Here is a 16,198-nt window from a genome sequence, read left to right as displayed (position 1 = left end):
TTTGCTAATCTTGCATAATCTTATGTTACTCTTATAATGACTTCTGGCCACCTTCAAAGACATGTGCCTTGGTTTTCCTATTTTATTATTTACCATTTTCCTCTGAGAAATCATACCTAAGTGCAAAATGTGTATTTGGTATTTCTTCATGTTAAATGTAGTAACATTGTATCAAGGGACAGTTATCAAAAATTATCTTTAAATGTTAAGACAAGGAATATGGTATAGATCATACTTAATGTTACGTGAGTTAGCGCCCCAAGCCAACCAAACCTTGTCTCCAGTAGATAATGTTAAGTGCTATTTAAAGAAATATATCTAATCCTGTCACATAAACCTGTCACATAAATCCTTGCCTATAGGAGCTCTTGAGGATGATCTGCTTGTTCTGTTTTGCATGCGTCATTGGAGTGCCCAATCTACAGTGTGACAGATTTTCTTGACTGGACCCACATTCTCAAAATCTCAAAATTGCAAAATTGTATGTGATACTTAGCGTGTACCTAAATTGATTCTCAATATTTAGGTATGGGATACTGTGAATATTTAGGTATGGGATACTGTTAATATTTAGGGATGCTGTGAATAATTAGGCACTAGATACTGTGAATATTTAGGCATGTGAGACTAAGTATTTAGATATTGGATACTGTGAATATCATTCAAATTCAAGTGTATAGTTGGAGAATTTGGTGATGATAGCTTTTTTTAATTGAAGTTATCAACTGTCAAAGTTTTTAAAATTCATGCTTGAACTTGAGCTTCTTGCTCAGAAAGCTTTGAGTGTGTCATTGAGGCCTTATGACATTTTCTGTGCCTTTTGCTCCATATTGCTGAAACCGATATGGTTATGACATGTTTTTGGTTATGACATGTTTATGGCTGTGACCTGTTTATGGTTATTACATGCTTATGGTTATTACATGTTCATGGTTATGACATGTTAATTTTTATAACACATTTATCGTTATTGCATGTTTATGATTATGACATGCATATGGTTATGACATGGTTATGGTTATAACATGTTTTATGACCTTGTACTCCAAACTGATACATCATATTCCTCTTTTTATCTGGTTACACAATCAAACAAATCTGAACATTCTTTTAACTGAATCTGAAAAAAGTTCTTAAATTTTGTTAAAGTATACTTTCACCAGCTCCACTTTTGGCATAGGGTGGTCATTGTTGTTGAGGAGACCAGAGAATCTGGAGGGAAATAACTGTCAAAGGGTGGGTGTCTTAATACACTTAGCATGTACCAAAGCTAAGGTTGAACTTGGTACCACAGAGGTGCCAAGCAAGCATTTTACAGCAGTGCTACTGATGTTATGGATGATAACTTATATAACTACATTTTGTGTTTAAGTCGCACTGATCAAGAATATTTCTTCTTGAAGTCAGTATTTCTGCTTGAAGTCAATATATCTTCATGAAATCATTATTTATTTCTTCTTATTTCTTCTTGAAGTCATTGTTTTTTCTTGAAGTTTGTATTTTTCCTTGAAGTCAACATTTCTTCAAGTCAGCATTTATCTTTATTTCTTCATGAAGTCATTATTTCTTCTTGAAGTCGGTATTTTTTCTTAAAGACAATATTTCTTCATGAAATCAATATTTGTTTTCTTCTTCAAGTCATTATCATTTTAATACATTGCCTGTTATCAAAATAAAATACTTGTTATCAGCAAACAAGCCCAGAAAACTGAGTTATTTATTTTGTTTTATATTTATTCATAAACAGAATGAACAGGCTGGACCAATACAAGGGATCTTTCGATCAGCCGCTGTATCCAAATCAGAGACAGCTGTATCAACAGCACTCTGTACCACTCCCTACATCATATAACCTTGGCTATGATTCACACAGCAGCTATCCCCAGGACCGACCAGTGTTACCCCTGGCAGAACAACCTGTGAATTTTCGGGGAGATAAGATCCAGCAGTTGCGAATAGAACATCAGCGGAGACACAAAGAGAGACATGGGGTTTACCCAAATGAAGAAAAAGAGGAGTTCTATGAGAAAATGTTACAGGATCAAGAAATAGCACTGGTGAGAAAAAAGAAGTTGATAGGTTGTGTAACTTGTGGTTCTTTTTTAATGTGTAAAGTTTTCTCCATACCTTATTTTAAGACACACATAAAGAGTCAATCAGGATGATTGTGTGTGGATTTTCAGCCTTGAAGAATATTCCTTGTGTCAATTAGAAAACATGTATCGGTTAACTATTAGGTACATTTTGACATCTTAAAGTTAATCAATAATCATTATACTCTTTAAAGTAAGCCATTAATCATTAGACTGCTTTCATTAGGTAAATTCTGGTCATAATGGACATTTGGCATTGTAGTCATCAAGCTGAGTCAAAATATTGAACTTTAAATTTTGATCTCACTTTGACAACCCTTTCCGTAACTCATTCTCAGAATCTCAGTTTGACAACCCATGCCTTAACACATTCTTAGAATCTCAGTTTCACAATCCATGCCTTAACACATTCTCAGAACCTCACTTTGACAACCCTTGCCATAAAACATTCTCAGAATCTCACTTTGACAATCCATGCCTTAACTCATTCTCAGAATCTAACTTTGACAACCCTTGCCATAACTCATTCTCAGAATCTCACTTTGACAACCTTTGCCTTAACTCATTCTCAGAATCTGTTTGACAACCCATGCCTTAACTCATTCTTAGAATCTCAGTTTGACCACCCATGCCTTAACACATTCTCAGAATAATTTGACAACCATTGCCATAAAACAGTCTCAGAATCTCACTTTGACAATCCATGCCTTAACTCATTCTCAGAATTTCACTTTGACAACCCTTGCCATAACTCATTCTCAGAATCTCACGTTGACATCCCGTGCCATAACTCATTCTCAGAATCTCACGTTGACATCCCATGCCTTAACTCATTCTCAGAATTTCACTTTGACAACCCATGCCATAACTCATTCTCAGAATATAAGTTTGACACCCATGCCATAACTCATTCTCAGAATATAAGTTTGACAACCCATGCCATAACTCATTCTCAGAATCTCAGTTTGATAACCCATGCCATAACTCATTCTCAGAATCTCAGTTTAATAACCCATGCTGAACTTGTTCTCAAAATCTCAACCTCAGTGTGATAGCCCATGCCTAACAAGTTATACCGAAGATGGAATGATCTAAAATTTCTGATTTGCAGCATTTAGTTTTCAAGCAGACATCCACAAAATTGGGTATCCCATGAATTGTAATGAACAGTATTTCAAATGTTAGCTGTACTGTTCATTCTGCTGACCTGTTTTCTGCTGTCCATATTGTCTCAGGCCATTACCACAAGTTGGCATTCACTACTGGCCTAAATAGCTCAGAGAACTGACATGAAACTTCACACACATTGATCCAAACATTGTAGGTGATCCAGTATGGCCTCTTCTGAACAGTTGGTCATAATATGAACACGGGGCTTTCATCTGTTTGAACTCTATGGTCTAAGTAAGTAACAGAAAAGAGCGAAAACCAACAAGTTTTGTGAAATTAAACAAATAATTTGTTTCCGTACAATACAAAGTGAAAATTTAAGAAGTATTGAGAATCAGATCCCAGATAGTCCTAAAAGGTAAATCACTAGTCCAAATGTTCAAGGTTCCATTTGAATTCCAATATTGAATGTGTTGATGTGCCTGTGGTCTTGAATGTGCTAATGTGCCAATGTCTTGGAATGTGATGATATGTAGTCTTTTGATGTGTCACAATACTATAATCCAAAATGTCCGTGACTGAATTCACTGAATTCGCAGGTTCTAACCTCAGCCAAGTCAAACAAAACTGATAAAAATGGTACTAGCAGCTGCCTGGCTAGGTGCTCAGTATTAAGAGGTTAGTGTTAGGACTGGTTGGCCTAGTGTCATGATAATGTAACTGGGTGGGACATTATGCTACATGTCTGTGGCATGATGCCTCAGTGCTAGATGTGACTATAAACTGCCACACTGCATACATTGTAACGATATGACTGACTCATTTTTGATGGTGCTTACAAAATCCAAATCACACACACTTACACACACACAAGAATGGCCATCTTGAAAATTTGACAAAAGATTTTCACCAGAAGACTTTTTTTAACATCAGGTTATCCTGAATGAAAATGTTGCCAATTTTATATCCAGTATGGTCACCACAGCCTCCATCTTGATAGTCTTTTTATTGCTGAAGCATCCCATCAAGAAATTCTTGTTTTTTGTTAAATATAATAGAATAAAAATAATTGGTTCTACTGTTTTAAAAGAAATTGGTGTGACAGAATTGCTTAAGGGATGGTCTGTTGTCTGTTGTCTGACATCTTTGAATACTTTGGCTTAAGTTTGTTTATTGCTACTTCTCTTGCAGGGGCCCCGAGTGGCCGAGTGGTCTAAAGTGCTCTTCGTTACGGATCACTGCCATCTCACCTCTGTCTGCGGCGGTTTGAGTCAAAGATTCAGCCAATGTGGGCATGTGAGAAAGCTTGCCAGTAGCTTCTCATGGGTCGGTGGTTCTTTCCGGGGTTTTCCGGGTTCTTCCTCCACCATTAATACTGGCCGCCATGTATAGCCTATCGTGCTGAAAAATGGCGTTAAACCCCACAACAACAACAACAACAACTTCTCTTGCACTATTTGGAGGATTGCAATAAAACTTTATGGACACCTTCATCCCAAGGTCTAGTTGGTCCTAGATGAAAAACTAGTGCTGCTTGACACCACATTTACCAGCTTAATTTTTTGTAATTATCAATAGATATTCCTTCTGAATGGATGGTCAAACATGGGGTTTTCACTAAAAGACATTGTATGATGTCTAGTTGATCCTAAATGAAAATGGTGCCAGTCTGATGTCCAATATGGCCACCAAGTTAGCCTGAAAATCTTGTCATCGCTACTGTTTGTGAATGGATGGTCATATCAACATAGTATTTTCACTAAAAGACTTTATATTATGTCTAGTGGTCCTAAATGAAAATGGTACCTCAGAAGAGCTTATGAGATGGTATGGTGTCCAACATCTTTTGTCTATCTGTCCATTAGTACAAGTCTTTTGTCTATCTATCCATTAGCACAGTTCTTTTGTCTATCTGTCCATTAGCAACGTGGAATGAATTGCCCACTGAACTTAGACACAAAGACACAGTGATCACATTCAAGAGGGCTCTCAAAACTCACTTATTTCGACTGCAATAACAAACGTAAAGACCTAATAATGTTTTCTACCTTAAATATTCTCAGCATGTTTTTTTTTAATGTTTTCTAATTTCATGGTGTTTGTTTTTGTAATCATATCATTATATGTTTTTTATCTTCCAGATGTTGTCTAATGTTGTAAAGTGCTTAGAGCTTCTAAAGATTAGGCGCTTTACAAAGTCCTCATTATTATTATTATTATTATTAGCACAAGTCTTTTGTCTATCTATCAATTAGCACAGGTCTTTTTTGTCTATCTATCCATTAGCACAAGTTAGTTATCACTACTCATCCTAAACTACTTGGAGGATTGCCAGATATTTTAAACATACTTTCATCCCTAAGTCTAGTTGGTCCTAATTGAAAATGGTACTGCTTGGACACCCAATATTCGTCATCAGAATCTTATCACAACCTCTTCTGTATGAATAGTCTTATTAACACGAGGTTTTCACTAGAAGACTTCTTACAATGTCAACAACCTCTGCTATATGAATAGTCATATTAACTTGAGGTTTTCACTAGAAGACTTCTTACAATGTCAACAACCTCTGCTGTATGAATAGTCATATTAACATGAGGTTGTCACTAGAAGACTTCTTACAATGTCATCAACCTCTGCTGTATGAATAGTCTTATTAACATGAGGTTTTCACTAGAAGACTTCTTACATTGTCAACATCCTCTGCTGTATGAATAGTCTTATTAACACAAGGTTGTCACAGAAGACTTTTTACAATGTCAATAACCTCTGATGTATGAATAGACATATTAACACAAAGTTGTCTCTAGAAGACTTCTTACAATGTCAGGTTTGTCACAACCTCTGCTGTATGAATAGTCTTATTAACACGAGGTTTTCACTAGACTTCTTACAATGTCAAGTTTGTCACAACCTCTGCTGTATGAATAGTCTTATTAACACAAGGTTGTCACTAGAAGACTTCTTACGATGTCAACAACCTCTGCTGCATGAATAGTCAGTAACATGAGGTTTTCACTAGGAGACTTACAATGTCAAGTTTGTCACAACCTCTGCTGTATGAATAATCATATTAACATAAGGATGTCACTAGAAGACTTCTTACAGTGTCAACAACCTCTGCTGTATGAATAGTCATATTAACATGAGGTTGTCACCAGAAGACTTCTTACAGTGTCAACAACCTCTGCTGTATGAATAGTCTTATTAACTTGAGGTTGTCTCTAGAAGACTTTTTACAATGTCAACAACCTCTGCTGTATGAATAGACATGTTAACACGAGGTTGTCACTAGAAGACTTCTTACAATGTCATGTTGGTCCTGAATAAAAATAGTGACGATCTGATTCTTAATATTGCCACATCTTGAAAACCTTGTTATTGCTACTTCTGATTAGATGGTCAAATCACCATGAGTTTTCACTAACGTACATGTCATGATGTTTAGTTGGTCATAAATAAGAACTATGCCAATCGGACGGACAAAATGGATATATAGCAATCATCTTAAAAATCTTGTTATTACAAATCTAATTTAGCAGAAAGTCATATTGAGGTTTTCACCAGAAAACCTTTTTATGATGTCGTGTTGGTTTCATTGAAAGTGGCATAGATCTGATATCCAATATGGCCACCACTGCAGCCATCTTGAAAATCTAATTATTGGTACTTGTGAATGGAAAGTCATATTTTACCCCTCTCCAAATGGATGGGGTTTTCTGCTGTAGACATTTTATGATACCTAGTTGGTCTTGGATAAAAAGGGTACCAGTCATGCATCGAATATAGCTGCTATCACAACTGTCTTTACCCTGCCTGAATGGGTAATCTTTATGACATGGGGTTTTCACTTTTAAAGACTTCTAATGATGTCTTCTGTGTATTAATTGAAAATGGTGTCAAGCTTAAATCCATAATTATACCACAGTAGCTAATTTGACAATCCTTTTATTGCTGAAGAATAATAGTTTTATCTTGAATTCCTGGTAATTATTTTTGCCAGTAGAGTGTCTGTTCCTTCAAAGGGACTCTTGTCATAAGTTTGTTTCAAGCTTTTATGAAAAATATCCATATATATTTACAGAGGTCTGGGCAAAGTGCAATATACTCAGGAGAATATGCTGGTCAGAGGTCAAGACCACAGAGCCGGAATCAAATTGAAAGGTAGATATGGAAAGTTTGAAAATATTCATTATTGATTTTATTTTATCTGAAATTTCCAAAGACATTATGGTTCATACCACACTGTAAGCTTTAACAAATTTTAAAAATTTACCTGCCAACCCTTGTGATTTGACCATACATTTGTATGGAAATGACCCTTAAAATATGGAGTTTTGGAATAATAGCAAAATTTATGGAAATATCATTGCTGTTGTAAACTCCTGTACTGGTTTGTCTGTGTTTGATTTGGATTCAGGTTTCATATTAGATTCACTGTTCACTGGAATTTGTTAGAGAACCGGACTACAGGAGTTCCTCAGACACTTTAAGCTGCACATACTTTTTGCATGGAAAACCTCTGCATGATCAAGCTTTTGCTTGTAGAATTTTCTAATAATGGCATTTAACAAAATGATGCATATTCAAGACAAAAAGGGACAATAATCTTCATAAAAGGATTAGCATAAATGGTTATAAATGAATATTCACATTTTTGGAGAGAGCCAAAGGACAACAATTACATTTATTTGAAAAATGTGTTAATTTAAATGTGTTTTCTGAAGAGATGATTGCTGTTGTCATGTGAAATTGAAAGAAGAAAAAAACACCAAAAGGAGTATATTAAATTAAGAGAGACAGAGCAGGTCATGGAGCTCCATAGATTTCATTTTATTAAATTGTACTGGAGGTAATTAAAGTGTAAGTGTACTTTACAAACTGTTAACGTGGACATAACATTTACCAGGGGGCATTGTAGGTCTAACTAGCACCTTTAGGGGAAGAACAAATGTCTAACTAGCGTCTTTAGGGGAACATCAGAGGTTTAACTAGAGTTTTCAGGGGGAACATCAGAGGTTTAACTAGGGTCTTATGGAGAACATCAGAGGTCAAACTAGGGTCATCAGGGGAACATCAGAGGTTTAACTAGGGTCTTCAAGGGACCATCAGAGGTCTAACTAGGGTCTTCAAGGGAGCATCAGAGGTTTAACTAGAGTTTTCAAGGGAACATCAGAGATTTAACTAGAGTTTTCAAGGGAACATCAGAGGTCTAACTAGGGTCTTCAAGGGAACATCAGAGATTTAACTAGGGTCTTCAAGGGAACATCAGAGGTTTAACTAGAGTTTTCAAGGGAACATCAGAGGTCTCACTAGGGTCTTCAAAGGAACATCAGAGGTCTAACTAGAGTTTTCAAGGGAACATCAGAGGAGTAACTAGGGTCTTCAGGGGAACATCAGAGGTTTAACTAGAGTTTCCAAGGGAATATCAGAGGTCAAACTAGGGTCATCAAGGGAACATCAGAGGAGTAACTAGGGTCTTCAGGGGAACATCAGAGGTTTAACTAGAGTTTCCAAGGGAACATCTGAGGTCAAACGAGGGTCAAGGGAACATCAGAGGTTTAAATAGGGTCATCAAGGGAACATCAGAGGTCTAACTAGGGTCATAAATGGAACATCTGAGGTCTAACTAGGGTCTTCAGTGGAAGAAAATAGGCATCTATCTCAGTATAACTAGGCTTTGTCCCAAATTCATATATTTTTCATATCATTCTGAACTGACAGTGACCATTTTTTAATCGTGGAAGTGTTTATATTTTCAGTTAAATTCTTCGTTTATCCCGATGATGGTCCATAACTACCTTAAATGAAATTCCTAGCAACATGACAATGATAGCAATATATCCATAAGTTTGCAATTTGAAATGAAATTCCTAGCAACATGACAATGATACCAATATATCCATAAGTTTGCAATTTGAAATGAAATTCCTAGCAACATGACAATGATAGCAATATATCCATAAGTTTGCAATTTTAAATGAAATTCCTAGCAACATGACAATGATAGCAATATATCCATAAGTTTGCAATCATGGAAGCACTTGTATCATATTTTGATTGCAGTATTCATTTGCAGTCTGTCTTTAACAGTTTGGATCACATTTATAATGATAAGAATCCTTTTAACATGGCAGTTTTAGTTGTATGACTAACTGTAGATTATTTGTAGTTAGTTAACATCTGTTCTCAAGATCTTTCAGGGTTAATGTTTGGAAATGTTTGAAAATTGATAAACATCATTGACTATATTAGTATTTATATAATTGTTCAATTAACACGTATTTAATTAATTTTGAAAGTCTTAGGTAAGTGCAGAATCTAAGCAATCGGCAGGTTGTCACTGTTAAAAACACGTCTGTAGCTTGCATGTGAAAATTGTGGATGGGGAACAAAATGAAGAATTATCAGGTTTTCATGTTGATGTTTTTTCAGGCCAAACAGTCGTCTTGCATTCCCTGAACAATCTAACCTTGCAAATTATCAAGATTTCAATGAGATTAATAACTATGGTAACCATCACCATGGCGACATACAAAATAGAATGACTCCTGATTATTTTTCACAAAGACCGCCTTCAAGGGGGCATAATTCTGCTGCTGAACAGTGGAGGTATGCTGAAGATTCTGAACTGCAAAGAAATGTTTTGCCAAAACGGACTGATATGCCACCCACAGTTGGTTACTATGGTAACCCAAATATGGCATATAGGGATCCTGTTCACTCTGCAATGGCAGGAAAAAGGACAGTTCAGACCTTAACCCAACCAAACTCAGCCAAAGTATGACAAGAGGTAATGCTCGTGAAGGATTGAATTGCATGTTGTAGTGGGATGAAAGAGAAAAAAACAAGTTTGTAGGGGTGTTGTTTTCATGCTTCAGACATGGAATGGCCAGTATGGTGATATTGCTTGTGGATCGGTATGAAGTCCAGAGTTATTTGAAATATGAAAAGGAGGGCAAACTTTGACGATGGTGGAGGATAAAAAGATGTTCTTGTGCATACTTCGATGAATGGTCTTGTGGAAAACTTGAGGAGAAACCTTGTTATTCAAGACATTTTCTATTCAGGACAGAAATCTTATTATGGACACTGTATTATACAAGACACCTTGTTTGACTTACTTAAATCAAAGACAGCTGGAAGAAGAGCTTTAGCAGGAAGGGGCCAAACTTGTGTTCAGGAATTATGCATTCATCATGCTTCCAGCATCATATATCTTCAATTCTGTATGCCAGAGAACAAAAATTATTCAGGTTCCAAGAAACATTTTACCATCCACATTTTGATGTCCTCCACAAACAGTTAGCATGTTTTGAGATTATTTGGTGTAAAGGGAACAAACAGTTATGCAAACTATTTTTGCAGTGATTCTTCCAATGTATCAAAGCTTCTCGAACCTGCTATTGACTTTTGACATGAACATGATGTTTTCGCCGCATCGAATATTTTCAAACCTTAAGAATGGTTATAGGAATTTATGTACAAGAATTTTTATATGTACATATCCATGTGGAGGTATCTAACCATTGAGCAGCCATATATATGCATTTTGTTACATTATAAGGCCAAATCACGTCTAAATCTGTTTTAATTACAATTGCAATAGTTGATTGACTAGTTATTGATTAGTTTCGTATTCATTGGATTAAACGAGTGTATATTAATCCAATGATTTTAATCACACATTTTTATCAGTATTTGTTTACTCATAAGCAGTGATGTAGATGCCTGTGTACTATGTACATGTTGATTATAGTAAATTTACAATATTCATATACGTGAATATGACCATTATACGATTGTGCAATTGTTAAGTGTAATTACACAGAATGCAGCTATTACAACTCCATCGTAAATTAAAGGGCAGGATACATTATGTCAGTAGGATGAAGGGTAAGAAAGAAAACTGGTGTAGAATTTCTTTATTGTAATGCAGAGCATTCGATAGATTTATCTGTGAAATTTTAATAATGATAAATTCAGCCTGCGCTTATAATGCTGTTGACCAATGTTGTGAAGAGCTAGGTATTTGCGTAATATTTTAAAACGTGTTGTGAAATTACAGAGTACATATTTCTGATATTTGTTCATCATCTGTTGTGAAGCTTATAGCAAAGTGTTGGCATGTTTTATCAAATTTAATCTGTCATATTGACCACTTGTTTTCCACATTTGTTACTGTGCATACCTGGGGGTTGTGGGTGGCCACTGATTTTGCAGTATGATACATATCATCATCTATAGGTCTTGATAAGTATGTATCTGGATATATGTAAAATGATACATTGATCTTGATACAAAATGTGATTGGATATGTATCATGATACATCATTCTTGATACAAAATGTGATTGGATATGTATCATGATACATCAATCTTGATACAAAATGTGATTTGATATGTATCATGATGCATCAATCTTGATACAAAAAGTGATTGAATATATACCATGATACATGGGTCTTGATGCAAAATTTGTATTAATATATATTATGATACATAGGTCTTGATACAAAATGTGATCAGACATATATCACCATACATTGATCTTAATACAAAATGTGATTGGATATATGTCATGATACAAGTCTTGATACAAAATGTGATTGGATATATATCATGATACAAGTCTTGATACAAAATGTGATTGGATATATATCATGATACAAGTCTTGATACAAAATGTGATTGGATATATATCATGATACAAGTCTTGATACAAAATGTGATTGGATATATATCATGATACAAGTCTTGATACAGAATGTGATTGGATATGTATCATAATACAACAGTCTTGATACAAAATGTGATTGGATATGTATTATAATAGATAGTGATCAGATAAGTATGTATGTGGATATATATCATGGTACATCAGTCTTGATACAACATTTGTATTAATATATATCATAATACATAGGTATTGATACAATATTTGTATTAACATATATCATGATACATAGGTCTTGGTATAATATTTGAACACACATGGGTCTTTATACAGTATTTGTATTAATGTATATCATGATATGTAGGTCTTGATAAGTATGTGTATAGATACGTATCATGACATGTAGCACTAGACTCCATGTGTGTATGATGGATACATATCCTGGGCTTATTTTCATGGGAAACAAAATCCATTATAAAAAATGCAAGAGCAGCCAATAAAAAATACATATTTATACAATTTCAAGACTTAATTAAAATTAAATTTTTATAATTATGTTAATTCTAAGGTTGTTTTTGAATATTGTGAGGGTACAATATATTGTCATGAAAATGTTGATATATCTGATACACACTGATATATCGTTATATCCCTGTGTAATACATATCCAAGTGTGGAGAGTTGGGATCCAGACCTGCCTTCATGTAATGTAATAATAGATCCAATTTATGATCAACAGATGTGGTTTTGATTTATAAATCCATTCTGCTCATTATTTATAGCCTGCTGCATAGACACAGATCTGCTGGCACGTTATGTGACTGTATACCTGGGCCTGTGCTACATCACAGCTGGGTATACCTTAAAGAAGGACACGTTATGTGACTGCAGACCTGGGCCTGTGCTACATCACAGCTGGGTATACTTTATAGAAGGACACGTTATGTGACTGTATACCTGGGCCTGTGCTATATCACAGCTGGGTATACTTTATAGAAGGACACGTTATGTGACTGTATACCTGGGCCTGTGCTATATCACAGCTGGGTATACTTTATAGAAGGACACGTTATGTGACTGTATACCTGGGCCTGTGCTATATCACAGCTGGGTATACTTTATAGAAGGACACGTTATGTGACTGTATACCTGGGCCTGTGCTATATCACAGCTGGGTATACCTTATAGAAGGACACGTTATGTGACTGCAGATCTGGGCCTGTGCTATATCACTACTGGGTATACTTTATAGAAGGACACGTTATGTAACTGCAGATCTGGGCCTGTGCTATATCACAGCTGGGTATACTTTATAGAAGGACACGTTATGTGACTGCAGACCTGGGCCTGTGCTACATCACAGCTGGGTATACTTTATAGAAGGACACGTTATGTGACTGTATACCTGGGCCTGTGCTATATCACAGCTGGGTATACCTTATAGAAGGACACGTTATGTGACTGCAGACCTGGGGCTGTACTATATCACTACTGGGTATACTTTATAGAAGGACACGTTATGTGACTGTATACCTGGGCCTGTGCTATATCACAGCTGGGTATACTTTATAGAAGGACACGTTATGTGACTGTATACCTGGGCCTGTGCTATATCACAGCTGGGTATACTTTATAGAAGGACACGTTATGTGACTGTATACCTGGGCCTGTGCTATATCACAGCTGGGTATACTTTATAGAAGGACACGTTATGTGACTGTATACCTGGGCCTGTGCTATATCACAGCTGGGTATACCTTATAGAAGGACACGTTATGTGACTGCAGATCTGGGCCTGTGCTATATCACTACTGGGTATACTTTATAGAAGGACACGTTATGTAACTGCAGATCTGGGCCTGTGCTATATCACAGCTGGGTATACTTTATAGAAGGACACGTTATGTGACTGCAGACCTGGGCCTGTGCTACATCACAGCTGGGTATACTTTATAGAAGGACACGTTATGTGACTGTATACCTGGGCCTGTGCTATATCACAGCTGGGTATACCTTATAGAAGGACACGTTATGTGACTGCAGACCTGGGGCTGTGCTATATCACTACTGGGTATACTTTATAGAAGGACACGTTATGTGACTGCAGATCTGGGCCTGTGCTATATCACAGCTGGGTATACTTTATAGAAGGACACGTTATGTGACTGTATACCTGGGCCTGTGCTATATCACAGCTGGGTATACCTTATAGAAGGACACGTTATGTGACTGCAGACCTGGGGCTGTACTATATCACTACTGGGTATACTTTATAGAAGGACACGTTATGTGACTGCAGATCTGGGCCTGTGCTACATCACAGCTGGGTATACCTTATAGAAGGACACGTTATGTGACTGCAGACCTGGGGCTGTACTATATCACTACTGGGTATACTTTATAGAAGGACACGTTATGTGACTGCAGATCTGGGCCTGTGCTATATCACTACTGGGTATACTTTATAGAAGGACACGTTATGTGACTGCAGATCTGGGCCTGTGCTATATCACAGCTGGGTATACTTTATAGAAGGACACGTTATGTGACTGTATACCTGGGCCTGTGCTACATCACAGCTGGGTATACTTTATAGAAGGACACGTTATGTGACTGTATACCTGGGCCTGTGCTATATCACAGCTGGGTATACCTTATAGAAGGACACGTTATGTGACTGCAGACCTGGGGCTGTACTATATCACTACTGGGTATACTTTATAGAAGGACACGTTATGTGACTGCAGATCTGGGCCTGTGCTATATCACAGCTGGGTATAAGTTGACCAGGTCATTATGTGGTCAAACAAGTTGACCAGGTCATTCTGTGGTTAGACAAGTTGACCAGGTCTTTATGTGGTCAAATAAGTTGACCAGGTCATTATGTGGTCAGACAAGTTGACCAGGTCATTATGTGGTCAGATAAGTTTAACATTCAAGATGTTATTTAAGAATTGAACTTTTTATTTTACAAGATTCTTAAAGTCATAAAGCTTGAAAATCAGTTATGCACTTCTAGAATAGGCATATCAGTGCAAAGGTGGTTCATGCATAGTTTCTAATCGATTATGTACTAGAATAGGCATATCAGTGCAAAGTTGGTTCATGCATAGTTTGTAATCGATTATGCACTACTTAAATAGGCATATCAGTGCAAAGGTGGTTCATGCATAGTTTGTAATCAGTTACGCACTACTTGAATAGGCAGATCAGTGCAAAGGTGGTTCATGCATAGTTTGTAATCAGTTATTCACTACTTCAATAGGCATATCAGTGCAAATGCGGTTCATGCAATGTTTGTAATCAGTTATTCACTACTTGAATCAGCAAATCAGTGCAAAGGTGGTTCATGCATAGTTTGTAATCAATTATTTACTACTTGAATAGGCAAATCAGTGCAAAGGTGGTGCATGCATAGTTTGTAATCAATTATTCACTACTTCAATAGACATATCAGTGCAAAGATGGTTCATGCATAGTTTGTAATCAATTATTCACTACTTCAATAGGCATATCAGTGCAAAGGTGGTTCATGCATAGTTTGTAATCAATTATGTACTAGAATAGGCATATCAGTGCAAAGGTGGTTCATGCATAGTTTGTAATCAGTTATGCACTACTTGAATAGGCATATCAGTGCAAAGGTGGTTCATGCATAGTTTGTAATCAGTTATGCACTACTTCAGTAGGCATATCAGTGCAAAGGTGGTTCATGCATAGTTTGTAATCAATTATGTACTAGAATAGGCATATCAGTGCAAAGGTGGTTCATGCATAGTTTGTAATATATTTTCAAATGTTATGACTTAATGAAACTTGTAAAGTTTTGTAGCTCAATTTTTGTAAGTATAAATAGTCATCAAAATAATAACAAAACCTTAGAAATAAATTTTGGTACTCAGTTTCAACATTCTTTGCAAATATTGCTAAGCACACAATTAACTCATTTCATCAGGGTAATTTAGAAAATACAAGATTAATGTGTTATATTGGAGATCTTGAAACCAAAAGTTTGCAGGAACTTGTCCATTCATTTTTTCATGGATGTGACAATGTCATCAACCAGCAATTGTTTATTTTGCATATTTTCTTAGCATGAAATCCTCCCTGTAGATTACATTTTGTGATCTTTTATCCTTGAGGTTTTATGTACATGTACTATCATGTGACTGTCTGGCTAAATATAGAAACCTTGAAAAGATATAGTAAAAGGAGCACCTTTATGAATCAGTGATGCAGCAGTTTCTGCATCATGTGATGCAGTTTTAACCTATCCAAATACTTGATGCAAAGGCAACATTAAAAAATATGGAATTGT

The 16,198-nt window shown here is 36.1% G+C and overlaps 1 protein-coding gene across 7 annotated transcripts in view; it reads left to right on the top strand.

The window, feature by feature from the left end:
* Positions 1 to 11,283, top strand: part of LOC149781024 (partitioning defective 3 homolog) — a 146,875-nt gene extending 135,592 nt beyond the window's left edge. For all 7 annotated transcript variants that reach the window (XM_089938157.1, XM_089938153.1, XM_089938156.1 and 4 more), the window contains 3 exons: positions 1,748 to 2,057; positions 7,288 to 7,367; positions 9,639 to 11,283. In XM_089938157.1, coding sequence (XP_089794283.1) covers positions 1,748 to 2,057; positions 7,288 to 7,367; positions 9,639 to 9,990 — 742 coding nt within the window. In that variant the 3' untranslated portion in view covers positions 9,991 to 11,283. The remainder of the gene's footprint in view (positions 1 to 1,747; positions 2,058 to 7,287; positions 7,368 to 9,638) is intronic.
* The last annotated feature ends 4,915 nt before the right edge of the window (positions 11,284 to 16,198 follow it).

Source organism: Sinohyriopsis cumingii, chromosome 16, assembly GCF_028554795.1.
Source record: "Sinohyriopsis cumingii isolate HCF-2022 chromosome 16, ASM2855479v2, whole genome shotgun sequence".
In the NCBI taxonomy this organism is placed as follows: Eukaryota; Metazoa; Mollusca; class Bivalvia; order Unionida; family Unionidae; genus Sinohyriopsis; species Sinohyriopsis cumingii.
This window is presented reverse-complemented; position numbering and strand designations above follow the sequence as displayed.